This window comes from Pituophis catenifer, unplaced genomic scaffold (genome assembly GCF_029215685.1).
Source record: "Pituophis catenifer annectens isolate HBS135680 unplaced genomic scaffold, rPitCat1.0.hap2 SCAF_8, whole genome shotgun sequence".
NCBI classification, from domain to species: Eukaryota; Metazoa; Chordata; class Lepidosauria; order Squamata; family Colubridae; genus Pituophis; species Pituophis catenifer.
In genome coordinates, this window is record NW_027256888.1 from 82,008,002 (window position 1) to 82,033,155 (window position 25,154).

The 25,154-nt window shown below is 43.7% G+C and overlaps 1 protein-coding gene across 1 annotated transcript in view; it reads right to left on the reverse strand.

The window, feature by feature from the left end:
- Positions 1-1,374: 1,374 nt before the first annotated feature.
- Positions 1,375-25,154, reverse strand: part of VPS16 (VPS16 core subunit of CORVET and HOPS complexes) — a 33,228-nt gene continuing 9,448 nt past the window's right edge. The window contains exons 6-24 of the mRNA XM_070948210.1: positions 23,955-24,070; positions 22,473-22,595; positions 21,774-21,829; positions 21,137-21,226; positions 20,393-20,487; positions 20,145-20,221; positions 18,007-18,138; positions 17,096-17,223; positions 16,416-16,451; positions 14,965-15,073; positions 14,398-14,532; positions 12,136-12,244; positions 8,321-8,418; positions 6,955-7,062; positions 6,200-6,277; positions 5,145-5,314; positions 4,926-5,022; positions 3,214-3,317; positions 1,375-1,760 (exon numbers count right to left, since the gene is read on the reverse strand). Coding sequence (XP_070804311.1) covers positions 1,625-1,760; positions 3,214-3,317; positions 4,926-5,022; positions 5,145-5,314; positions 6,200-6,277; positions 6,955-7,062; positions 8,321-8,418; positions 12,136-12,244; positions 14,398-14,532; positions 14,965-15,073; positions 16,416-16,451; positions 17,096-17,223; positions 18,007-18,138; positions 20,145-20,221; positions 20,393-20,487; positions 21,137-21,226; positions 21,774-21,829; positions 22,473-22,595; positions 23,955-24,070 — 1,997 coding nt within the window. The 3' untranslated portion in view covers positions 1,375-1,624. The remainder of the gene's footprint in view (positions 1,761-3,213; positions 3,318-4,925; positions 5,023-5,144; positions 5,315-6,199; positions 6,278-6,954; positions 7,063-8,320; positions 8,419-12,135; positions 12,245-14,397; positions 14,533-14,964; positions 15,074-16,415; positions 16,452-17,095; positions 17,224-18,006; positions 18,139-20,144; positions 20,222-20,392; positions 20,488-21,136; positions 21,227-21,773; positions 21,830-22,472; positions 22,596-23,954; positions 24,071-25,154) is intronic.

The following is a 25,154-nucleotide window of genomic DNA, read 5'->3' on the forward strand; positions in this document are numbered from 1 at the left end:
TCCTCCCACATTGCAAATTCCTACCAATTTTTTTTTAAAGCAAAGCAAAGCAAACTAGTTGAATTATTAAGACGCCAGATGGACGTCCAACCGGGCAAAACAAAAAAACCAAGAGGCCACCCCCGTTTCCAAGACTTGGTTGCTTTGCTGTCCCAAATGGATGGAGCACCAAGGGGTGATTTTCTGGAAGGGGGGGGGGCGGACGGAAGGTAGGTGTGCAGCCCACAAGGCAGAACAGCCAACAAAAGTTAAAAGGCAAAAAGGGAGGGTTGAGAAAGGAGAAAAAGAAGGACAGAGAAAGGTATGTGGGTTTTTTTTCCCCTCATTTACCCCCCCCCGAAAAACAGCACCCCAACATTTAGTACATCCCATTAGAATAGAATAGAATAGAATAGAATAGAATAGAATAGAATAGAATAGAATAGAATAATAGAATTGAATAGAATAATAGAATAGACTAAGAAAGAATAGAATAGAATAAAATAGGAAAGAATAGAATAGAAGAATAGAATAGAGTAAGAAAGAATAGAAGAATAGAATAGACTAGGAAAGAATAGAATAGAATAGAATAATAGAATAGAATAAGAAAGAATAGAATAGAATAAGAAAGAATAGAATAATAGAATAGAATAGAATAGAATAATAGAATAGACTAGGAAAGAATAGAATAGAATAAAATAGGAAAGAATAGAATAGAAGAATAGAATAGAGTAAGAAAGAATAGAAGAATAGAATAGACTAGGAAAGAATAGAATAGAATAATAGAATAGAATAAGAAAGAATAGAATAGAATAAGAAAGAATAGAATAATAGAATAGAATAGAATAGAATAATAGAATAGACTAGGAAAGAATAGAATAGAATAATAGAATAGAATAAGAAAGAATAGAATAGAATAAGAAAGAATAGAATAATAGAATAGAATTGAATAGAATAATAGAATAGACTAAGAAAGAATAGAATAGAATAAAATAGGAAAGAATAGAATAGAAGAATAGAATAGAGTAAGAAAGAATAGAAGAATAGAATAGACTAGGAAAGAATAGAATAGAATAATAGAATAGAATAAGAAAGAATAGAATAGAATAAGAAAGAATAGAATAATAGAATAGAATAGAATAGAATAATAGAATAGACTAGGAAAGAATAGAATAGAATAAAATAGGAAAGAATAAATAGAAGAATAGAATAGAATAGGAAAGAATAGAATAGGAAAGAATAGAATAGAAGAATAGAATAGAATAAGAAAGAATAGAATAGAATAGAATAGGAAAGAATAGAATAGAAGAATAGAATAGAATAAGAAAGAATAGAATAGAATAGAATTTTTAAATTTTTATTTATTTTATTTTTATTTTATTTAACGAATCCCAGATTAAATCGTCCCCAAATCCAGCAAGGACTCCAGTCTCCTATTTCAGTTCCTTCCTCAACTTGGCGGCCCTCCATCTGGGCTCATGGGTTAGAGGCCTCCCATGCTGGCTGGGGAAGATGGGGACTGTAGTCCAAAACTCCTGGAAGCCTGCAAAGCTGCTTCCAGAACCGGGCCAGAGCGGAAGAGTCCAACGGGTTCCGTTTTTGCCACCCGGGGCCGGTCAGAAGTAGCCGGTGACGGTGGAAAAGCTCATTTCTTTCCCAGTTGAGCTTTCGCCTGTTCCAGTTTAGCCACCACGGTGGCGTCGGTACATTTGGAGAGGATGAGAACCATTTCCGCTTCGTTCTTGCGCTCCACGGCGGCTTCGGCAGCGTGGCTGAAGTCCCTACGGCCACGGAAGGAAGAAAAACGACATTAAAAAAGAATTCGGAGGCTCATTCGGTCCCTTCCGGAGATAATTTTTTGCCCATTGGAGAACGCTAAGTGACTAGTCCTCATGAAGGGAGCATTTCCCTAAACTAGCCAGCTAATCCCTCACCCACCCACCCCCCCTGCAGAATTTCTTGAGGAGAATTAAAAGCTGCGCCTCGCCGAAAATGGCGCCGATCTCATGTTTGTTTGTTTTTTCAACAAAAGTTTTTATTTTTTTTATGTTCAAATAACCAAACAATACAAAATGAATTATTATACATCATTTTCCCCCTCCCCAACTCCCCCCCCCGACTTCCCAGAGCAAAAACAGAATATAGCATTTAATAAACATAAGCTAAAATATACTAACTACTACAGGATTCAAAACTCTCTCACACTCGTTAACTCCCCCTTTAAAAATTCTACTTCAACCTTCCTTTTATAAATTCTCTTATCACATTTCACATTTATGAAGGGAAAAAAAACCTATAATCTTAATTTAAGCATTTTAAAATTTCTCAATACATTAAGAAAACATTCTCCAAAATGTAAGTTTCAAAACTTTCAAGAAGTTATCCATCAATTTTTAAGTTAGCCATCTTTAAACTTCAGTACTTTAAAACTACAATAAAGTTCAAAAAGTTATCCAACTTTAGCTAAACCTTTTAACATCATAAAAGAATCTCCAAAATATAACCAGTCTTTCTTTCTTTCTATATGATCTCATGGTTTTTTTTAAGGTTAAATATGGCAAATATATTTAGATAAAAAGCAGGTGTTTTTTTTTTCTTTTTTTGGCCTTTGGGTTCAAATTCTGCCGTTCCTCAGTTTTAAAGTCACAAACTGGGGTGGGTCCTTTGAGATCATCTAGTTTGGTGTTTCTCAACCGTGGCCCCTTTAAGACGTGTGGGACTTCAACTCCCAGAATTCCCCCAGCCGGCATTGCCGGCTGGGGGAATTCTGGGAGTTGAAGTCCCACACGTCTTAAAGGGGCCACGGTTGAAAAACGCTGATTTCATCCAACTCTTGCTGAAGGCAGGAATCCAGAGTTTCTACCAGCCCTGACAGATGGCTGTCTGCCTGAACTCACCCGCAGAACAGCAGCCTGCCCTCTGAGTAACCAATGGCTCCCGCCTAAATTTTGCCTTACCTTTTTCCCCAAATCTCCTTTTTTTGGGGGGGATTTAAATCTATTCTCCTGCCTTTTGCCTTGAGGGAGGACAGCTCTGGACCCCTCTTTTTTGGGGGGGGAGTGGGTGACCCCCAAATGTTTGTAGGGGTCTCTCATGTACCCTCTTGGTAGGATTTCACTGTGAAATTGGCTGAAAATGCACCCCAGTTCAAATCAGAGGAGCAAGGCCAGAAATGGGGGTGAGGAGGTGGGCTGAGATTCTGGGGAGGGGGTGGGGGGCACGCCTGCTACCTACCCCACCAAGAGGAGAGCCTTCACTTTCTGTTCGGGAGTGACTCGGGCAGCGTACTTCTTGGCTTCGCTCGGGTTGGCGTACTTCATGCTGATCTCGGCAAAGGGCTGCGAGGAAGGAAAGGGGACCACACAGTGATCGTGCGCCAAGTGCCAGGCCAACCACAAGGCCAATTCTTGGGGTTTGTTTCCTCCCCACCCACCCAAGACCTTGATTCGCCTTGGTGGAAGCTTCCATTAAGGAAAACGTCGAGGAATTTTAATAGGGAAGGGAGCTCTTAAGTCTGATAATATCTCTTGAAGACATGGTCAGAAGTCATTATATTTCATGTGATGCTCTTTCTTTCTTTTTCTTTCTCTTTTCTTTCTTCTTTCTTTCCTTTTTTCTTCCCACCTTTTCATTCCTTCCTTCCTCTTTGCCTCCTTCCTTCCATCTCAATCCCTCCTTCCTTCCTTCCTTTCTTCCACCCATCCTTCCTTCCCTCCCTTCCCTCCCATCTCAATCCTCCCTTCCTTCTCTTTCCTTCCATCTCAATCCTTCCTTCCATCCATCCATCTCCAACCTTCCTTCCTTCCCTCCCTCCCATCTCAATCCTTCCTTCCATCTCAATCCTTCCTTCTCTCCCTCCCTCCCTTCCATCTCACCTTCCTTTCTTCTCTTTCCATCCATCTCCATCCTTCCTTCCTTCCCTCCCTTCCCTCCATCTCAATCCTTCCTTCTTTCCTTCCATCTCAATCCTTCCTTCCCTCCCTCCCTCCCTCCCTTCTCTTTCCTTCCATCTCGATCCTTCCTTCCATCCATCCATCTCCATCCTTCCTTTCCTCCCCCCATCTCCATCCTTCCTTCCCTCCCTCCCTCCCTTCCATCTCAATCCTTCCTTCCTTCTCTTTCCTTCCATCTCGATCCTTCCTTCCATCCATCCATCCATCCATCTCCAACCTTCCTTCCTTCCCTCCCTCCCATCTCAATCCTTCCTTCCATCTCAATCCTTCCTTCCCTCCCTTCCATCTCAATCCTTCTTTTCTTCCCTTTCCTTCCATCTTGATCCTTCCATCCATCCATCCATCCATCCATCCATCCATCCATCTCCAACCTTCCTTCCTTCCCTCCGTCCCATCTCAATCCTTCCTTCCATCTCAATCCTTCCTTCCCTCCCTTCCATCTCAATCCTTCTTTTCTTCTCTTTCCATCCATCTCAATCCTTCCTTCCTTTCCTTCTCTTTCTTTCCATCTCAATCCTTCCCTCGCTTCCTTCCCAGTTTTTCTGATTTTGAAAAATGGCTGGGAACGGAGAAACAATGACTCCGTCCTTCAGAAACAGGACACCGACACCCAAAAACCTCAAACTTGACTTTTTTGTCCTTCAAAAAAGTGGCGTGAAGATTTTGGACAAGGTTTCCCAAGATCCATTCAGGGAGAGCTTGAAACCGCAGTTCCTAACTATGGACTTCAACTCCCAGAATTCTCATCAATGGCCTTTGCTGACTCTGGGAATTCTGGGATTTCAGATCCACCTACTTGGAAATGCCCAAGATTGGGACGCAACGTCCTACAAAAATCCAGAAACATTTCTGGGATCTGGTTGTTGGTTTTTTTTGGTTTTTTATTTTTGATCTGTCTACTTTTCCCCAGGATGTCTTCCTGGACGTTGGTAGAATTCAAGTGTATTGAGTTAAGAAAACAGGCCCACCACGGCTGACCCATCCTCTTCTCACCAGGTAGCCGATAGGTGACTTTTTGGACTTGGAGAACTTCTCTAGATCTTCCCAGGCCCCTTGTTCCGCCAAGGCGCTGATCTTCAGCCACCAGAACCTGTCAAGACAGCAAGGGAACAGACCAAGAACTAACATCTGTCTCCCAACTTGAGGTTCTCCAGATGTGTTGGAAGAAACAGCTTTTGGGGACCACAGCCCTCTCCCCAGGACTGTCCTCACCGTTTATCAGGGATCCGGAAATCCCGGTAAAGTTGCTCGGCTAACTTGTGCTTCCCGTCAAGAATGAGGCTGTAGACGGTGTCGTGCAGAGAAAGGTCCACGTAGGGTTTGTCGAAGTCGTCCTGGAAGCGACGCTGTTGACGCAAGAGCTTGATCTGGTCTTCAGTGGCCTGGTGAGCAGAAGAAGGAAAAAGCACATGGCTTTTCAGACGGGTCTAGGACAACTCGCTACGGCCAACCCAACACAGCCATCTTGCCTTGGCCAACTTGCTATGGCCAACATGCCATGGCCAACACACCATGGCCATCTTGCCATGGCCAACATGCCATGGTCATCATGCCATGGCCAACACACTATGGCCAACTTGCCACAGCCAACACACCATGGCCAACATGCCACGGTCATCGTGACATGGCCAACACACTATGGCCCATTTGCCACAGCCAACACACCATGGCCATCTTGCCATGGCCAACATGCCATGGCCAACTTGCTATGGCCAACATGCCATGGCCAACACACCATGGCCATCTTGCCATGGCCAACATGCCACGGTCATCGTGCCATGGCCAACACACTATGGCCAACTTGCCACACCCAACACACCATGGCCATCTTGCCATGGCCAACATGCCATGGTCATTGTGCCATGGCCAACACACTATGGCCAACTTGCCACACCCAACATGCCATGGCCAACTTACTATGGCCAACATGCCATGGCCAACAAACCATGGCCATCTTGCCATGGCCAACATGCCACGGTCATCGTGCCACGGCCAACACACTATGGCCCATTTGCCACAGCCAACACACCATGGCCATCTTGCCATGGCCAACATGCCATGGTCATCATGCCACGGCCAACACACTATGGCCAACTTGCTATGGCCAACACACTATGGCCATCTTGCCATGGCCAACACGCCATGGCCAACTTGCCATGGCCAACATGCCACGGCCAACAGAAATTCTGCTCACAATTGCAGTCATGAGTGAATGATGTGCACTCCAGAGCAAGCTCTCTTTGGCCCACGGTGCCTCGAGCCCTCACCTTGGCTGCAAACTCATTCTTGGCTTTGTAGTACTCGTCGACTGCGTTCTGCAGACTGGCCACACGCCCCTCGATCCACTGAGGAAGAAAACAGATCCTGCATAGTTAATCTACTTTGCAAAAAACGCCTGAAGCCAAGAGTACTTAAATAAAAGATCAGAGCAATAACAAGAAGAGGGGGTCGACCCATTCTCCAAAGCACCTGAAGGCAGGAGAAGCAAATAGGTGGAAACTAATCAAGGAGAGAAGTAACCTGGAATTAAGGAGAAACTTCCTGACAGTGAGGACAATGAACCAGTGGAACAGCCTGCCACCAGAAGTTCTGGGTGCTCCATCACTGGTGGCTTTTAAGAAGAGACTGGACAGTCACTTGTCTGAAATGGTGTAGGGTTTCCTGCCTGAGCAGGGGGTTGGATTAGAAGACCTCCAAGGTCCCTTCCAACTCTCTTATTCTGTTCTGTTCTATTTTGTCTGCCTCCCTTTCCAAATGCTTCCAGGCCCACCTCCAGAGATTTCAACCAGAACCTTAAGGACTAGAAACTTTCAGAGAGGAATCACCGAACTTAATTAATTAATTGTGGTTTGTCTATCTTCCCTTTTAACCACCAATGCAAAAGATTTGCAGGCTACTTGGGAGAATGTGCAATGCAGGTGTGAAAATATATATTTTTCCTGGTCTCAGAGGGGCACCTCTCCGGATCGGAATCTGCCAGCCGTTTTTGGATGCCCACTGCCACGTTGCAATGGTAACCCACCTTCTCGCTGACGTAGCTGCTACGGACGTGGAAGTTGCCCAGCTCTTGGTGATTGTCGTCTTGATTGTAGAGATCTTTGAGTGTGTTGGGCTCCTTATGTTTGCAGAACTGAGGAGGGACAAGAGTGGTACGTGGAAAAGGTTGGGTATAAATCGATTAATCATCCTCATTCTCGTGGCTATGTTTTTTTTTTTTTATTTAAGAACATTTTAATTTTTAAAATTATACTTATTTATCAAATGTACACGCTTCGCCTCGCGCCCAGGAGTAAACCTAGGAGGCTTAAAACACGTTATTTGGAGACTTTTACCTCAGCTTTATTTTATTTTATTTATTTTATTTCCTTATTCATGGGTAGTTTGTTGACAAAAAGCCTAAAAGATTGAAAACAAAAGGCAAAATATGAAACTTTGATTTAGGTTTTTACCGATTAGATAGATGTGCTGTTCTAGAAACGGCTGGTTTAAGCTACAGCTGGTCCTCGACTTACGACAGTTCATTTAGTGACCGTTTGGAGTCACAACGGCACTGAAAAAGGTGAATTAACACCGTTTTTCACACTTATGACCGTTGCAGCATCCCCGTGTCAACCATCAAGGTTTACCTTCGGATGCTTGACAACTGAGTCATATTTATGACAGTCGCAGTGTCCCGAGGTCATACGATACCCAAGGTCATACGACCTCGTGACCAGTGAAAGCTATGGGGAAACCCGATTCGCTTAACAACCATGATACTATAGCCACTGGGCCTGGTGGCTCAGCAGACTAATAGCATTGTGATTAACACCAGCTGTCTGCAATTACTGTAAGTTCGAATCTCACCAGGCTCAAGGTTGACTCAGCCTTCCATCCTTTCTAAGGTAGGTAAATTGAGGACCCAGTTTGTGGGGGCAATAAGCTGACTTGGTATAAATATACAAAAGTATGAAGGCTGTTGCTTAACGCATTGTAAGCCGCCCTGAGTCTCCGGAGAAGGGTGGCATATAAATCAAATTAAAAAAAAAACTAGCTTAACAAATGCAGTGATTCGCTTAACATATGTGGCCGGAAAACTCATAAAATGGGGCAAAACTCACTGAACCTGAGCCAGCTGGGGAATTCTGGGAGTTGAAGTCCACCCATCTTAAACTTGCCAAATTTGAAAAAAACTGTTCCACAATGACGAGAAATCCTTCACACACAGCAAGGAGGCTCAGAACTTGAATTTTGGGTTGGATCAGAGACACCCAGAATCCTCCAGCCCCAAAATCTGGAGATTCATATATTCCCAGATGCGCAGATTAGGGGGTCCGGTCTGTTTCTCTGTATCTCGGCCGGCTTCCGTGCAGTGTCAGCAACGGAGCGTGTGAAGCCCAGAGCCTCACCTGACGGTAGAGACTCAACGCCACGGGCTGGTTCTGCAACGCCATGAAAAAATCGCCCCGGCCAAGTTCGTCCTTCAGGCGCGAGATGACGGTGTAAACTGAGCAGGAAGAAAAACAGAAAAGGAGAACATTTGCCAGCCTGTTCCATCCATCCTCTCGGCTGGGGAGGATGGGGTCTGCAATTCTCACCTGAGATAGCTGCCTAATAGAGCTCTTGCTCTAACCCTAGCCCCTGGCAGGAAATATTCTACAGAAGGTTATGAAAAAAAATCCCTTTTTTTCCCATCCAGGGCTGGATTTAGCATAATCTGCAGGGGCTTGAGAGGGAAAGATTGCTAAAATGGCTGGATATTCTGTATTTTTATTGTGATTTTCTCTCTCTCTCTCTCTCTATCACTCCCTCCCTCCCTCTCTGATATCTCAATATCCATCTCAATATACTGTATAACTATCATCTACCGTGTTTCTCCGAAAATAAGACCCTGTCTTGTATATTTTTGAAACCCGAAATAAGCACTTGGCCTGATTTTCGGGGAGGTCTTATTATTTTGGGGTGCGTGGAGGAAACCAGAGGAAATGGTGGGTACCGGCTGTGCATGAGTTTAAATATTTCTGGGGAGGGCTTATTTTCGGGGGGGGCTTATTTTAGTGCATGCACTCAAAAGCCCAATTGGGCTTATTATCAGGGGAGGTTTTATTTTAGGGGAAACACGGTATGTAAGTATGTATGTATGTATCCATCCATCCATCTTCATATATATCTCAATATCTTTGTCTGTCTGTCTCTATCTGCCTATCTATCTTTCTTTCTATCTCTCTCTCTCTCTCTCTCTCATATCTATCTGTCTGTCTGTCTGTCTGTCTGTCTGTCTGTCTATCTATCTATCTATCTATCTATCTATCTATCTATCTACCTATCTATCTCTATATACCTACCTACCTACCTTGATATCTCTCTATCTCAATATCAATCTCAAAATATAACAATCATCTACCATGTTTTCCCGAAAATAAGACCCTGTCTTATATTTTTTTGCACCCCGAAATAAGCACTTGGCCTGATTTTCAGGGAGGTGTTATTATTTTGGGGCGCGTGGAGCAAGATGGGGATCCTCTTGCCATCTTACCTGATTTCCAGCTCTGTTTCCCTAACCTTAACCAGAGGAAATGGCAGGGGCCGGCTGAACATGCATTTAAATATTTTGGGAGAGGGCTTATTATCTGGGGAGGTCTTATTTCGGGAAAACACAGTACACGTATGTATGTATTTATGTATGCATCTTCATATCTATCTCAATATCTCTGTCTATCTATCCATCTATCTATCCATCCATCCGTCCATCCACCTTGATATCTATCTCAATATCTCTGTCTATCTGTATCTATCTATAATCTATGTAATCTATCTCATTATCTCATCCATCCATCCATCCATCCATCCATCTATATCTGTCTCTATCTGTCTGTCTGTCTCTCTATTCATCCATCCATCCATCCATCCTTCTTCATATCTATCTCAATATCTCTGTCTGTCTGTCTATCCATCTATCTATCCATCCATCCATCCACCTTGATATCTATCTCAATATCTCTGTCTATCTGTACCAACCTATAATCTATGTAATCTATCTCATTCTCATCCATCCATCCATCCATCCATCCATCCATCCCTCTATATCTGTCTGTCTCTCTATTCATCCATCCATCCATCCTTCCATCCATCCATCCATCCATCCATCCATCCATATGTCTGTCTGTCTGACTCTCTCTATTCATCCATCCATCCATCCATCCATCCTTCTTCATATCTATCTCAATATCTCTGTCTGTCTGTCCATCCATCCATCCATCTACCTTGATATCTATCTCAATACCTCTGTCTGTATCTACCTACCTACCTATCATCTATGTAATCTATCTCATTATCTCATCATCCATCCATCCATCTATATCTGTCTGTCTCTCTGTCTATCTATCTGTCTGTCTGTCTCTCTATTCATCCATCCATCCATCCATCCATCCATCTATATCTGTCTCTATCTGTCTGTCTGTCTGTCTGTCTCTCTATTCATCCATCCATCCATCCATCCTTCTTCATATCTATCTCAATATCTCTGTCTGTCTGTCCATCCATCCATCCATCCATCTACCTTGATATCTATCTCAATACCTCTGTCTGTATCTACCTACCTACCTATCATCTATGTAATCTATCTCATTATCTCATCATCCATCCATCCATCTATATCTGTCTGTCTCTCTGTCTATCTATCTGTCTGTCTGTCTCTCTATTCATCCATCCATCCATCCATCCATCCATCCATCCATCCATCCATCCATCTATATCTGTCTCTATCTGTCTGTCTGTCTGTCTGTCTGTCTCTCTATTCATCCATCCATCCATCCATCCTTCTTCATATCTATCTCAATATCTCTGTCTGTCTGTCTGTCTATCCATCTATCTATCCTTCCATCCATCCACCTTGATATCTATCTCAATATCTCTGTCTATCTGTACCAACCTATAATCTATGTAATCTATCTCATTATCTCATCCATCCATCCATCCATCCATCCATCCATCCATATCTGTCTGTCTCTCTATTCATCCATCCATCCATCCATCCATATATGTCTGTCTGTCTGACTCTCTCTATTCATCCATCCATCCATCCATCCTTCTTCATATCTATCTCAATATCTCTGTCTGTCTGTCCATCCATCCATCCATCTACCTTGATATCTATCTCAATACCTCTGTCTGTATCTACCTACCTACCTATCATCTATGTAATCTATCTCATTATCTCATCATCCATCCATCCATCTATATCTGTCTGTCTCTCTGTCTATCTATCTGTCTGTCTGTCTCTCTATTCATCCATCCATCCATCCATCCATCTATATCTGTCTCTATCTGTCTGTCTGTCTGTCTCTCTATTCATCCATCCATCCATCCATCCTTCTTCATATCTATCTCAATATCTCTGTCTGTCTGTCTGTCTATCCATCTATCTATCCATCCATCCATCCACCTTGATATCTATCTCAATATCTCTGTCTATCTGTACCAACCTATAATCTATGTAATCTATCTCATTATCTCATCCATCCATCCATCCATCCATCTATATCTGTCTGTCTCTCTATTCATCCATCCATCCATCCATATATGTCTGTCTGTCTGACTCTCTCTATTCATCCATCCATCCATCCATCCTTCTTCATATCTATCTCAATATCTCTGTCTGTCTGTCCATCCATCCATCCACCTTGATATCTATCTCAATACCTCTGTCTGTATCTACCTACCTACCTATCATCTATGTAATCTATCTCATTATCTCATCATCCATCCATCCATCTATATCTGTCTGTCTCTCTGTCTATCTATCTGTCTGTCTGTCTCTCTATTCATCCATCCATCCATCCATCCATCCATCCATCCATCCATCCATCCATCCATCTATATCTGTCTCTATCTGTCTGTCTGTCTGTCTGTCTCTCTATTCATCCATCCATCCATCCATCCTTCTTCATATCTATCTCAATATCTCTGTCTGTCTGTCCATCCATCCATCCATCTACCTTGATATCTATCTCAATACCTCTGTCTGTATCTACCTACCTACCTATCATCTATGTAATCTATCTCATTATCTCATCATCCATCCATCCATCTATATCTGTCTGTCTCTCTGTCTATCTATCTGTCTGTCTGTCTCTCTATTCATCCATCCATCCATCCATCCACATATCTATCTCAATATCTTTCTCTCTCTCTCTCTCTCCATCCTTCCCCCCCCCCGATTTACCCAGGTCGCTGTCCCCGCTCTCGATGGCTCTGCTCAACGCCAGCTGGCTTCTTTTCATGGTCAGTAAAAGAGGCACCTGCTTTCCCGGCCGGGGTTCGTATTCCAGCAGCTGCAAAATAAATAAATAAATAAATAAAACACAAAACACAAGGTTTCCATCAGGAAATTCTGGGAGTTGAAGTCCACACTTCTTCAAGTCGCCGAGGTTTAAAAAAAAAAGGCTGATCTGGCATGACTTTGTTCTCGCTGGTTGAGCCAGTCCGTCTGCCGGACGCCCATGGAAGCTGAAGCCGTCTGAAATTTTTCCAGGAGGGGGAAGACGAGTCCCTTGTATCTAGAAAGCTAGCAGGTCAGGGAAAAGGCCAAGATGGAACCCACTCCTCTGAACTGCCCCTTTCCTATAAACATTTCTGCAAACTTACAAGCTGGCAACCCCTAGAAGCGGAGACCCATTTAATTTTTTCTTTCTTTCTTATTTCTTTAAATTGTATTTATTTATTAAAATTTTAAGCCGGACATCTTTCTCCTGCAGGGTGACTCTGGATCAAATATTGGAAATAATGAGAGGGACCTTGGAGTCCGAGTGGACGATCACTTGAATATGAGCCAGCCATGTGCGGCGGCAGCAGCCAAAAAAGCTTTAATTAATCAGAATAGAGTTGGAAGGGACTTTGGAGGTCTTCTAGTCCAGCCCCAAGCAGGAGATCCTCTACCATTTCAGACAGTTGGCCAAGATAGAACCAAGATCAGATGAAATAGTAGTAGTACCACTTTATAAAGCCTTAGTAAGACCACAACAATTTTGGTCACCATATTACAAAAAAGATATTGAGACTTTGAAAAAGTGCAGAGAAGAGCAACTAAGATGATTAAGAGGCCTGGAGATAAAAACATAAGAATGGCTGTAGGATTTGAGTTTGACTGGGGGGTGGGGGGGGTGGGACAGTATTCCAGTATTTGAGGGGCTGCCCCAAAGAAGAGGGGGGTCAAAGTATTTTCCAAATCACCTGACGGCAGGACAGGAAAGAAAACAGCAAATAGAAAAGAAACCAGAAACATTCTTGTTAGGAAACTTTACAAAACCATATCCCAAAGAAATGAAGTATTTGATGCTACGTATCTTAACAGCAGCACAAATAACATATGCAAAAAATTGGAAACAGGAAAAAATCCCAACTGAAGAAGAACGAATAGATAAGATCTATATATATATATATAGCTTTAATTTATATGCCGCCCTTCTCCGGAGACTCAGGGCGGCTTACAATGCGTTAAGCAATAGCCTTCATCCTTTTGTATATTTATACAAAGTCAGCTTATTGCCCCCACAAAGTGGGTCCTCATTTCACCTACCTTAGAAAGGATGGAAGGCTAAGTCAACCTTGAGCCTGGTGAGATTTGAACTTGCAGTAATTGCAGATGTTAATAACAGTGTTTAGTCCACTGTACTACAGGCTCTTATTTGGCTTAACACTATCAATAAAGAACAATAAATACAAGGAGAAAAGAACAGAAATACAATATATATATATATATATATATATATATATATATATATATATATATATATATATATATATATAAAATATATTGAGTGGTATAATTATAATTATGTATATAATATGAATGTAAAAATGTAAAACGGTAAAGATATAATCAAAATATATAGATCTCTACAGAAAGAGGAGGGGGGAAGAGAAGAGAAGGAGAAGGAGGGGAAAAAGAAGGCGTATTAGACTAAGAAATAGGGGAAGAAGTATAAAATATCAAATGGAAGACCACTATGAAACAATGCTTAAAAAGGATAAGCTATTTATATTTATATAAATTTGATAAATAAATTTGATAAATAAATATGTCATATGTTGTGTAAATGTCAATTTTGTGTTTTAATAAAATTTATAATTTTTTTTAATAAAAAAAGAAAGAAAGAATGGGTGGAAACTCATCGAGGAGAGAAGCAACCTGGAATTAAGGAGAAACATCCTAACAGTGAGGACAATTAGCCAGTGGAACAGCCTGCCACCAGAAGTTGGGGGTACTCCATCACTGGAGGTTTTGAAGAAGAGATTGGATAGGCAGAATGGTATTGGGTCTCTTGCTTGAGAAGGGGGCTGGACTAGAAGACCTCCAAGGTCCCTTCCGGCTCATTCATTCTACTCCTATTCCTTCTTGAGAGGAGGCCTGTTGATTCCTGCTTCTTGGACCCTCCTTCCTTCCCAGTCCTTCCTCGGGATGGATCCGAATCCATTTCCCTCGAACCTTAATAGCCAGCTCTGTCCGGTTGCTCTCGTAAGCCTGGGTCGCGATGTCCGAATACGAAATGCCCACGGCGTCGCCAAGTTTCTGGTTGATGACTTGGGCCAATTCTTCATCAGATTTGTCTCTCTGTTGGACCTGGAAACGGCGTGGAACAAAGAGGTGGGCGTTAAAAATGCGATTTTGGGTCATCCTCACTTAACGACCGTTCGCTTAGCGACCGTTTGAAATTTCGAATGAAGGGACTTACGACCGGAGCCCAAAGTTAAGAGCCGTGGCATCAAGATGCAATTTCAGGCCGTCCTCGCTTAACGACCGCTTAGCGATTGTTCAAAATTACGAATGAAGGGACTTACGACCCGGGCCCAAAGTTAAGAGCCGTGGCATCAAGATGCAATTTTAGGCCGTCCTCGCTTAATGACCGTTCGCTTAGCGACCGTTCAAAATTACAAATGGACTTACAACCCGTGCCCAAAGTGAGGAGCCGTTGGCAGTGCCCGGTGATCGTGTGACTGCGACCTGGGGGTTTGGCAGGCTGTTCACACTTAATGACGGATTTCCGGATCGTACCTTGTAACAGGCCCAGTGGGCCAAAATCCGGCTTATCCCTTGGAATTCGGAGAGACGGAGGTACTCGCAAATCTTGATGGCGATTGGATACAGTCTTCTCAAAACCACCCTAAGATACAACGGCCGAAGGATCAGGTCAGACGGCTAGGCTACCAGCCGTGGTGTTTATGACAGGCCCGTGGAACAGGGCTCCATCTCTAACCAGGAGCCAAAAGAGAGCCTCCAGCTTTAGGGACAGGCTATCTTTGGTTACAAAAAAGCCACTTTAGTGTAGTGGTTGATTGACAGGTTAGAAACAGCGAGACATGAAAGACATTTGGACATGAAAGTAAGTTGTGTTATTTTGGGCCAATCACCAGGTGATGGCGAGTTCTAGTCCCACCTAAGGCATGAAAGATGAATTCTAGTTATGACTTAAGAATGAAAGTCGGCTGGGTGACTCTGGCCCAATCACCAGGAGACGGTGAGTTCTAGTCCCGCCTTAGGCTTCAAAGTCAACTGGGTGACTGAGCCAATCACCAGGAGATGGTGAGTTCTAGTCCCACCTAAGGCATGAAAGATGAATTCTAGTTATGACTTAAGAATGAAAGTCGGCTGGGTGACTCTGGCCCAATCACCAGGAGACGGTGAGTTCTAGTCCCGCCTTAGGCTTCAAAGTCAACTGGGTGACTGAGCCAATCACCAGGAGATGGTGAGTTCTAGTCCCACCTAAGGCATGAAAGATGAATTCTAGTTATGACTTAAGAATGAAAGTCGGCTGGGTGACTCTGGCCCAATCACCAGGAGACGGTGAGTTCTAGTCCCGCCTTAGGCTTCAAAGTCAACTGGGTGACTGAGCCAATCACCAGGAGATGGTGAGTTCTAGTCCCACCTAAGGCATGAAAGCTGGCTGGGTGACACTGGCCCAATCACCAGGAGACAATGAGTTCTAGTCCTGCCTGAGGCATGAAAGGTGACCAGGTGACTTTGGACCAGTCACTAGGAGACGGTGAGTTCTAGTCCAGTCTTAGGCATGAAAGCCAGCTGGGTGACTTTGAGCCAGTCACACTCTCTCAGCCCTAGGAAGGTGGCAATGGCCAACCAGTTCTGAAAAACCTTGCCAAGAAACGTATCCAGGATGTCTCGAAGAATCAACCAGATTGAACGGAATAATAATAATAATAATAATAATAATAATAATAATAATAATAATAATAATCCAGCATGGTTATCTCGTTTGCTGTGTATACTGTCATTTTTGAGTAAATAATAATAATAATAATAATAATAATAATAATAATAATAATAATAATACAACAACCATTTTGGCTAATACCGATGCTCAGCCTGAGATTCCCATACACCAGAGTAGCCTCTAAACTGAGATCGATCAAGATTTGCCCATTTTTAGATGGAAAAGAGGACAAAATTTAACCCAGATGTGCAATACATTTAGAGGAGAGATAAGTTACCTATCCAGCAAAACCTCCTTAGTCAGCTGTTTATATCTGTAAATCATCTGTTAAGAATTTTCTAGGATTAGTTGGTTTACGTATGTTGAAGGAGGGGAGATCAGAAGCTTGTATGTAACACCCCCCCCACCCCAAATTACAGGCAGTCCTCAACTTACAACCATTCATTTAGCAACCGTTTGAAGTTACAGTGGCATCGAAAAAAAGTGACTTATGGCCTGTTTTCACACTTACGACCACTGCAGCATCCCCTGGGTCACGTGGCCCAAATTCAGACGTTTGGCAGCTCACTCATACTTATGACGGTTGCACTGCACCTGATCCCTTTTTGCGACCTTCTGACGAGCCAAGTCAACGGGGAGGCCAGATTCACTTAACGAAGTGCAGTGATTCGCTTAACCGTCGGGAGATAAAAGGTGGTTAAAGGGCCCAAAACTCGCTTAACAACGGCCCCGCCAAGCGATGGAAATTTTGGGCTCCATTGTGGTCGTAAGTCGAGGACTACCAGTCTTTTTGTGAAACGGCAGAAACTTCTGATGGACTTTTTGCTAAAAATGGGAACAAAATTGATTTGAGGAGAAAGCAAATTTTTCCAGGATGAAGCCGGAGGCAGGGGGGAAAAAAAGGCAAAAATCCGGTTTCCCGTGACCCATTTGGGTTCTGCCGTCAGGAAAGGATACTGATCGAAGCTGAGAGGGATCCCAATCTGGTAATCTCGGACGGCGTTAAGCACCCGCAGATCTCGGCAGGTTTCGACAAAGTTTTCCGGTGCAAATTTGTCGATGAAGCATTTTCCAAAAGAGGCAGCCTACAGGTAGAGAAAAAACAATGAGGGAATGATTTTCCTCGTTCAGCGCAAGTTTCTAGTCCTTATGGTGTTAAGCGAAGTGGGAAAGCTTGCAAAGGGAATTCTGGGACTTGAAGTCCTTGCATTTTAAAGCGTGCAGGCTGAGGGATTCTGGGAGTTGAAGTCAACCCCTCTTAAAGCATGCTAGCTGGGGGATTCTGAGATTTGAAGTCAATCCATTTTAAATCATGCCGGCAGGGAATTGAGCCTTGGTAGCACAGTGGACTAAAGCACTGTTATTAACATCTGCTGCCTGCAATTACTGCAAGTTCAAATCTCACCAGGCTCAAGGTTGACTCAGCCTTCCATCCTTTCTAAGATAGGTAAAATGAGGACCCAGATTGTGGGGGCAATAAACTGATATATTTGTAATAAATATATTTTATTTTATACAAATATATATATATAAATATATATATTTGTATAAATATACAAATAAATATATTTGCATATTTATACAAACATACAAAAGTATGAAGGCTATTGCTTAACGCATTGGAAGCCGCCCTGAGTCTCCGGAGAAGGGCGGCATATAAATTAAAGCAAAAAAAAAAAAAAAATTATCTGAACTGAAGTCCATGCGTTTTAAAGCATGCCGGCTGGGGAATTCTGGGAGTTGAAGTCCACCCATCTTCAAGCTGTGAAGTTTGCTAACCATGGTCTATGCCAACCTTGCCTCTGTTCCCCCACCTGAGCTGAAGGCTGGGCCCAGACCCCCTGCAGGGATTTACCTGTCCCCCTTACCTGGAGCAGAGCTTTCTGGATGGGCGGGGAATGTTCGTAGCTGGCTGCTTTAATGCATTGCTCGACGGCCTCGGGAAGCAGTTTCTGGTCCTTGATTTCACGCAGATATTCATCCGCCTTCTGGCTTTCTTTCTGATCAGAGAGAAGAAACACAACCGGTTTAAATTTGGGCTTGAACCGAGGTCATAAGTCAAGGACTACCTGGACAGAATTGACCACAATTGAGCCCAAATTTTCTGTCGCTAAGCGAGGCAGACCTTAAGTGAGTTTTGCCCCTTTTTACGACTGTTCTTGCCACGATCGTTAATCATATTCCTGCCGTTTTTAACTTATTTAACAATGTCGTTAAGTGAATCAGGCTTCCCCATGGACGCAAAAGGGGGATCACACGACCCCGGGACACTGCGACTGTCATAAATGTGAGTCCGTTGCCAAGCGTGTCTGAATTTTGATCACGTGATCACGGGGACACTGCAACGGACGTAAAGTGTGAAAAACGGTCATCAGTCGCTTTTTTACTGCTGTTGCAACTTCGGTCACTAAATGAACTGTTGTAAGTCGAGGATACTGCTTGTATCTACAATTGATGCTTAATAAATAAAACTTTTCCTTAAAATTATAACTGGGGCCTTTCCAAACAATTGTTCCCCAAAGTCATGGATCTCATTTGTGAATATCTCTGCGGCGTTAACACCAGGAGTGTACAGGCAGTCCTCGACTTACAACAATTCCTTTAGTGACTGTTCAAAGTTACGACGGGACTGGAAAAAAAGTGACTCATGGCATTTTTCACACTTATGACCACTGCAGCCTTCCCGTGGTCGCGTGATTCACATTAAGACGCTTGACAACGGACTCACATTTATGACAGTTGCAGTGTTCCCGGGGTCATGCGATTCCCTTTTTTGCGACCTTCTGTATATAACTTTTTATTATTTTTTATAAAAACAAACAAACATTTAGTACATCTGTCGCCCCTTCCCTGTGACATCTCGGTGTTATCTTAGGTCGTTCTTCTTCCAAAAAAGAAACTTTCTTCTATCTTGATCTTTATACCAACCATTTTAATATCTCCTTACTAAAACAAAATTCTGCCTATCAAATGTTTAAATATAATCATAAAGCTTTTATCTTTTATATCTCTTTTCCAACCAATAATAGAAACAGTTCCATATCCTATAATACTCTATCTCTTCCCTATCTTTAATCCTTAAAGTCAATCTATTCATTTCTGCAAAAAAAAATTCAATTTTTTGTGTTGAAAATTAAAAGGAGAAGATTTTTGGCTTGAATTTTGATTTTTTATTCCCCTTGGACTAGAGACTATATACTCAATTAAATTAAATTGGACTCCTAAAGTTTGTTCCCCCATGGATTAAGACTTGAAGAGTCAGAAGAATTCTTCTTTAAATTTTTATTGTTTAATTCTCCCATTTTTTCTCCCTTTTTTACTAAATCGACTTTTTTATGAATTTTGATTTTTGATTTTGACTCTAAAACATTATCTTTCAGCCTTTCTTACCTTTTTTTTTACTTTTTTGCGACCTACTGACAAGCCAAGTCAACGGGGGGAGCCCGATTCACTTAACAACCGTCTGACTCACTTAACAACGGCATTGATTTGCTTAACGAGTGTGGTGAGAAAAATCGTAAAATGGGACAAAACTCACTTACTGTACTTTTCGGAGTATAAGACGTACTTTCCGCCCCCCCCCCCAAAAGAGGTGGAAATGTCGGTGTGTTTTATACACCGAATACAGCCCCAAAGCCCCTCCCCTCACATCCCGTTTTTGCAAAAAACTGGACATGCAGAGAGTTTAAGAGGCCTGCAGAGTGCTCCTGGGGGCTGGGGAGGGCATATTTTTTTTTATGTCTTCTTCTTCTTCTTCCTATTATTATTATTATTATTATTATTATTATTATTATTATTATTCATATTTCTATGCCGCCCACTCTCCGAGGACTCTTTCTTACCTCTTCGAAATCTTGGTGGTTCTTATAGTCCGAAAAATATGGAAAAAGAAATTTCTTACTTAGCAACATCAATTCTGGCCTCCATTGTGGTCGTAAGTCGAGGACAAGGGAGATTTTTTTTCTAGCATTTTTTGTTCCACCCCTCCTTGGTCGTCTTATTTTACCTCATATTCTTTCTGCGCTTCAAGCAGCAAGGCCCCGGGCGACATGGAGGCGATTTTGAAGATCTCCTCACTGGCCTCTGAAAGAGAGAACAGGGGTGGGAAGTCTCGACTATCGACTACTTAAAAGTCGGGGAAAGTTTCTAGTCCTCTTTGTTCATGGTCGGACTAGGGAAAGTTTCTAGTCCTCTTTGTTCACGGTCGGACTAGGGAAAGTTCCTAGTCCTCTTTGTTCAGCCAGGAAAACCCACCTGGGATCTCGTGCAGGAATTCGTGAGTGGAACGAGAGAAAATGCGCACCCCGTCCAGTTCTGGGACCAGGTGCGAATCCTCACTCAGAGGGTATCTGAGGGTTGGCGTTAAGGAATTGAGGAGCCGTTCTTTGGAAATCGATAAGAGAAAGAGCCTTGGTAGTACAGTGGTTTAAAGCACCCTGTTATTAAGACCAGCTGCTTGCAATTACTGCAGGTTCGAATCTCACCAGGCTCAAGGTTGACTCAGCCTTCCATCCTTTCTAAGGTAGGTAAATTGAGGACCCAGTTTGTGGGGTCAATAAGCTGACTTTGTATAAAAATATACAAAAGTATGAAGGCTATTGCTTAATGCATTGTAAACCGTCCTGAGTCTCCGGAGAAGGGCGGCATATAAATAAAATAAAATAAAATAAAATAAAATAAAATAAATAAAATAAAATAAAATAAAATAAAATAAAATAAAATAAAATAAAATAAAATAAAATAAAATAAAATAAAATAAAATAAAATAAAATAAAATAAATAAAATAAAATAAAATAAAATAAAATAAAATAAAATAAATAAGATGATCTCTGCTGATCATTGCCATGCCTCCCCCCACCCCCACCTCAGGAGACCCCGTAAGTTGGAGAACTCCAGCCACATCCTAAGGTAGGCTGGTTCAAACAATGGAGGCTCAGCATTCTCCGTTGTTGCAAGTCAAGTATTTCAGGGCTGTTGTAAGTTTTGAGTAAGGATACTGAATGCTTTGCTGGTCGCTTCCAGCAACCATAAGGCACCGGTCCCAGGCCATCACAACGGCACGCTGCCGGCTGTGTTGTCGCGTACACCTGTCATGTTAAGAAGAAAGAATAAGTGAGTTGGAAGGGGCCTTGGAGGTCTTCTAGTCCAACCCCCTGCCCATACAGGAGACCCTCTACCATTTCAGACAAATGGCTCTTCCTAAAAGATTCCAGTGATGGAGCACCCACAACTCCTGGTGGCAAGTTGTTCCACTGGTTAATTATTATAACTGTGAGGAAATTTCTTCTTAGTTCTAGGTTGCTTCTCTCCTTGATTAGTTTCCATCCACTGTTTTTTTCTCCTGCCTTCAGGTGCTTTTGAGAAAAACTTGAACCCCCCCCCTCCTCTTTGGGGCAGCCCCTCAAATATTGGAACGCTGCTATCATATCACCTTCCTTTCGTTAAACCAGACCTACCCAGTTCCTGCAACCGGTTTTCGTATGTTTTAGCCTCCTAATCCTCTTCTCTGCATTCTTTCTAGAGTCTCAACGTCTTTTTTGTACTGTCGTGACCAAAACTGTTGTAAGTCGAGGACTGCTGGTAATCGGTTTTAAGAAAAGGCAGAAGGAGCCCCGGAGTTTTGGGGGTGCTTACCAGGCCATCTGCTTGGGAGGGGACCGGTAGTCGCAAGTGAATTCAGCCATTTTTTCCTGGTGGGAAGCAGAAGAAAATGAAAACTATATCAAAAAATATTTGCTTTGCTGTCTAAACCTGGCCGAATTCTGGGAGTTGAAGTCCACCCATCCTGTCAGGGGAATTCTGGGAGTTGAAATCCACCCATCCTGTCAGGGGAATTCTGGGAGCTGAAGTCCACCCATCCTGTCAGGGGAATTCTGGGAGTTAAAATCCACCCATCTTGTTAGGGGAATTCTGGGAGTTGAAGTCCACCTATCCTGTCAGGGGAATTCTGGGAGTTGAAGTCCAGCCATGCTGGCAGGGAATTCTGGGAGTTGAAGTCCACCCATGCTGGCAGGTGAATTCTGGGAGTTGAAATCCACCCATCCTGTCAGGGGAATTCTGGGAGTTGAAGTCCACCTATCCTGTCAGGGGAATTCTGGGAGTTAAAATCCACCCATCTTGTTAGGGGAATTCTGGGAGTTGAAGTCCACCCATCCTGTCAGGTGAATTCTGGGAGTTGAAGTCCACCCATCCTGTCAGGGGAATTCTGGGAGTTGAAGTCCAGCCATGCTGGCAGGGAATTCTGGGAGTTGAAGTCCACCCATCCTGTCAGGGGAATTCTGGGAGTTGAAGTCCACCCATGCTGGCAGGTGAATTCTGGGATTTGGATCTCACCTTTAAGTTCGACCGGCCCATCCAGAGGTAGCCGGTGTCGGTGAAGAGCGCTAAAAACCGGTGGTTGAACGACACGGCCATCCTGAGGAAGGAGCCGGCATGCAGACTAAGCCAAGGCAGGGTCTACAGTAAGGAAAGGAGACCACCAGCTAAATTCAAGACCCCGCTCCCTTTCCACGCATTGACTGATCCCTTTACAGTGCAGGTAATTGACTTACGACCACCGCTGGGCCCACGATGTGGTCATTAAGCGAGTCGGGGCCAATTTTATGTCCTTTTCGTGGTGGTCGTTAAGCGAATAAGTCTGTTGCTAAGTGAATCCTGGTTTCCCCATTGACTTGGCTTGGTTGGAAGCCTCTGAGGACGACGCACAGGGCGATCGCATGACCCCAGGATGCTGCCACTGTCACACATATATGTCGGTTGTGCCAAGCACTCGAATTCGGAGCACGTGACCATGGAGACGTTGTAAGTGTGAGGACTGGTGGCAAATAACCCCCTTTTTTTTTAGCACCAGAGGAACTTTGAATTGTCATTAAACAAATGGTCATAACCCAAGGACTACCGGTGTCTATCAGGCTCACGTCCACCCAAGCTCAGGCGTTTTGCAGCCAGAATAAAATAGGATCCAAAATCAAATTCAGCAGCTGAGATTCCCTGCAATGAGCCCTGACAGATTTCCAAGACAAGGAAATCCTGGGGACTCTTAAAATGGGGGGAATCTTTTATTTTTTATTTGTTGGTGGTGGTGGTGGGGTTTGTATCCCATCTTGATTACTCTTATTCTTACAAAATTACAATATTATTCTGACAAATTACTCCAAATGGCGAACGTTTCCTCCCTCCTCCTGTTTTCCCTGAAACAACAACCCTGTGAGGTGGGTTGGCCCCAAAGTCTCCCAGCTGGCTTTCGTGCCTAAGGCGGGACTAGAACTCACCGTCTCTTGGTGATTGGCCCAAAGTCACCCAGCTGGTTTTCACACCTAAGGCGGGACTTGGTGATTGGCTGAAAGTTACCCAGCTGGCTTTGGTGCCTAAGGCGGGACTAGAACTCACCGTCTCTTGGTGATTGGCCCAAAGTCACCCAGCTGGTTTTCACACCTAAGGCGGGACGTGGTGATTGGCTGAAAGTTACCCAGCTGGCTTTCATGCCTAAGGCGGGACTAGAACTCACAGTCTCCTGGTGATTGGCTTAAGGTCACCCAGCTGGCTTTCGTGCCTAAGGCGGGACTAGAACTCACCGTCTCCTGGTGATTGGCTGAAAGTCTCCCAGCTGGCTTTCGTGCCTAAGGCGGTACTAGAATCCCCCAGCCAGCAGCGTTGGCTGCTGGCTGGGGGATTCTGGGAGTTGAAGTCCACCCATCTTCAAGCTACCAAGGTTGAGAAACACTGCTCTAGCTACAAACCATGGCTTATCAGCCCCCACAGACGCCCTGCGGAAAGACCAACAATTTCAGAATGAAAGGATTTGGGCCCACGCACCACCGGATTGTAGGCTGCGTCATCCAGAAGGTACAACTCTTGTCCGACCGCAAGGAGAATTTTGGTGACCCTGTTTTGGCAAAGGACCGTCCAGCAGGAGGGGGGGCCTTGAAGACCTAGCCGGAAAGGGAGAAAAGAGGTCATCCATCTGAACTTCAAGGAGAAGAAATGTTCAACTCTGTCTGGATACCGACCATTTTTTTTCCTAAAAAGCATTTCACAAGGGAGCGAGGCGCATCGGTAGTCCTCGGCTTAACGACCGTTGCTTTGGGGCACAATTTGGGGCACAATTGAGCCCCAAATTTCCGTTGCTAAGCAGGATAGTTGTTTAAGAGGGTTTTGTCCCATTTTATGACCTTTCTTTGCCACCGTCGTTAAGCGAACCACTGCAGCTATTCAGTGAGGAACACGGTTGCGAAGAGAACTTTGTTGGTCAGAATGTCGCAAAAGGGGAATCGTGTGATCCCGGGGACACTCCGACTGTCATAAATACGAGTCAGTTGCCAAGCGTCCGAATTTTGATCACGGGAATGCTGCAACGGTCGTAAGTGTGAGAACAGTCATAAGTCCCTTTTTTCCAATGCCGTCGTAACTTCGGTCACTAAATGAATGGTTGTAAGTCAAGGACTACACGGAACGATGTCTCCTCCATTTCAGATGGCTTTTCGCCGCTCGGAGCGCCAAGGGTCGCTTCTGACTAGATTTAGACTCCTGCACCATGAGGACTAGAAACCTGAGACTTCCCTTTTGCACGCAACGTACAGCACATACAGGTAAACCCTCAACTTGCCAGAGTTTGTTTAGCGACCGTTCAAAGTTGCAACGGCAGTGAAAAAAACGACTCATGACCGTGTTGTAGCATTCCCACCAAATTCAGACGCTTGGCAAAACGGACTCGCATTTATGACGGCTGAAGGGTCCTGGGGGTCATATGATCCCCTTTGGCGACCTTCTTGAGGCTGTGAAGAAGAAACTGGGCTGACCTCTGTCAGAAATGGTGTCGCGTCTCCCGCTTGCGCAGGGGGGGGTTGGACTAGATGACCTCTAAGGTCCCTTCCGACTCTGTTATTCTGTTATTATTCTGTTATCATTCAGAAATTGTGGGAGCTTCATCCCTGGAAGATGGGCTGGGCTTCCATCTGTCAGAAATGGTGTAGGGCCGTGATGGCGAACCCATGACACGTGTGGCACAGGTGGCAC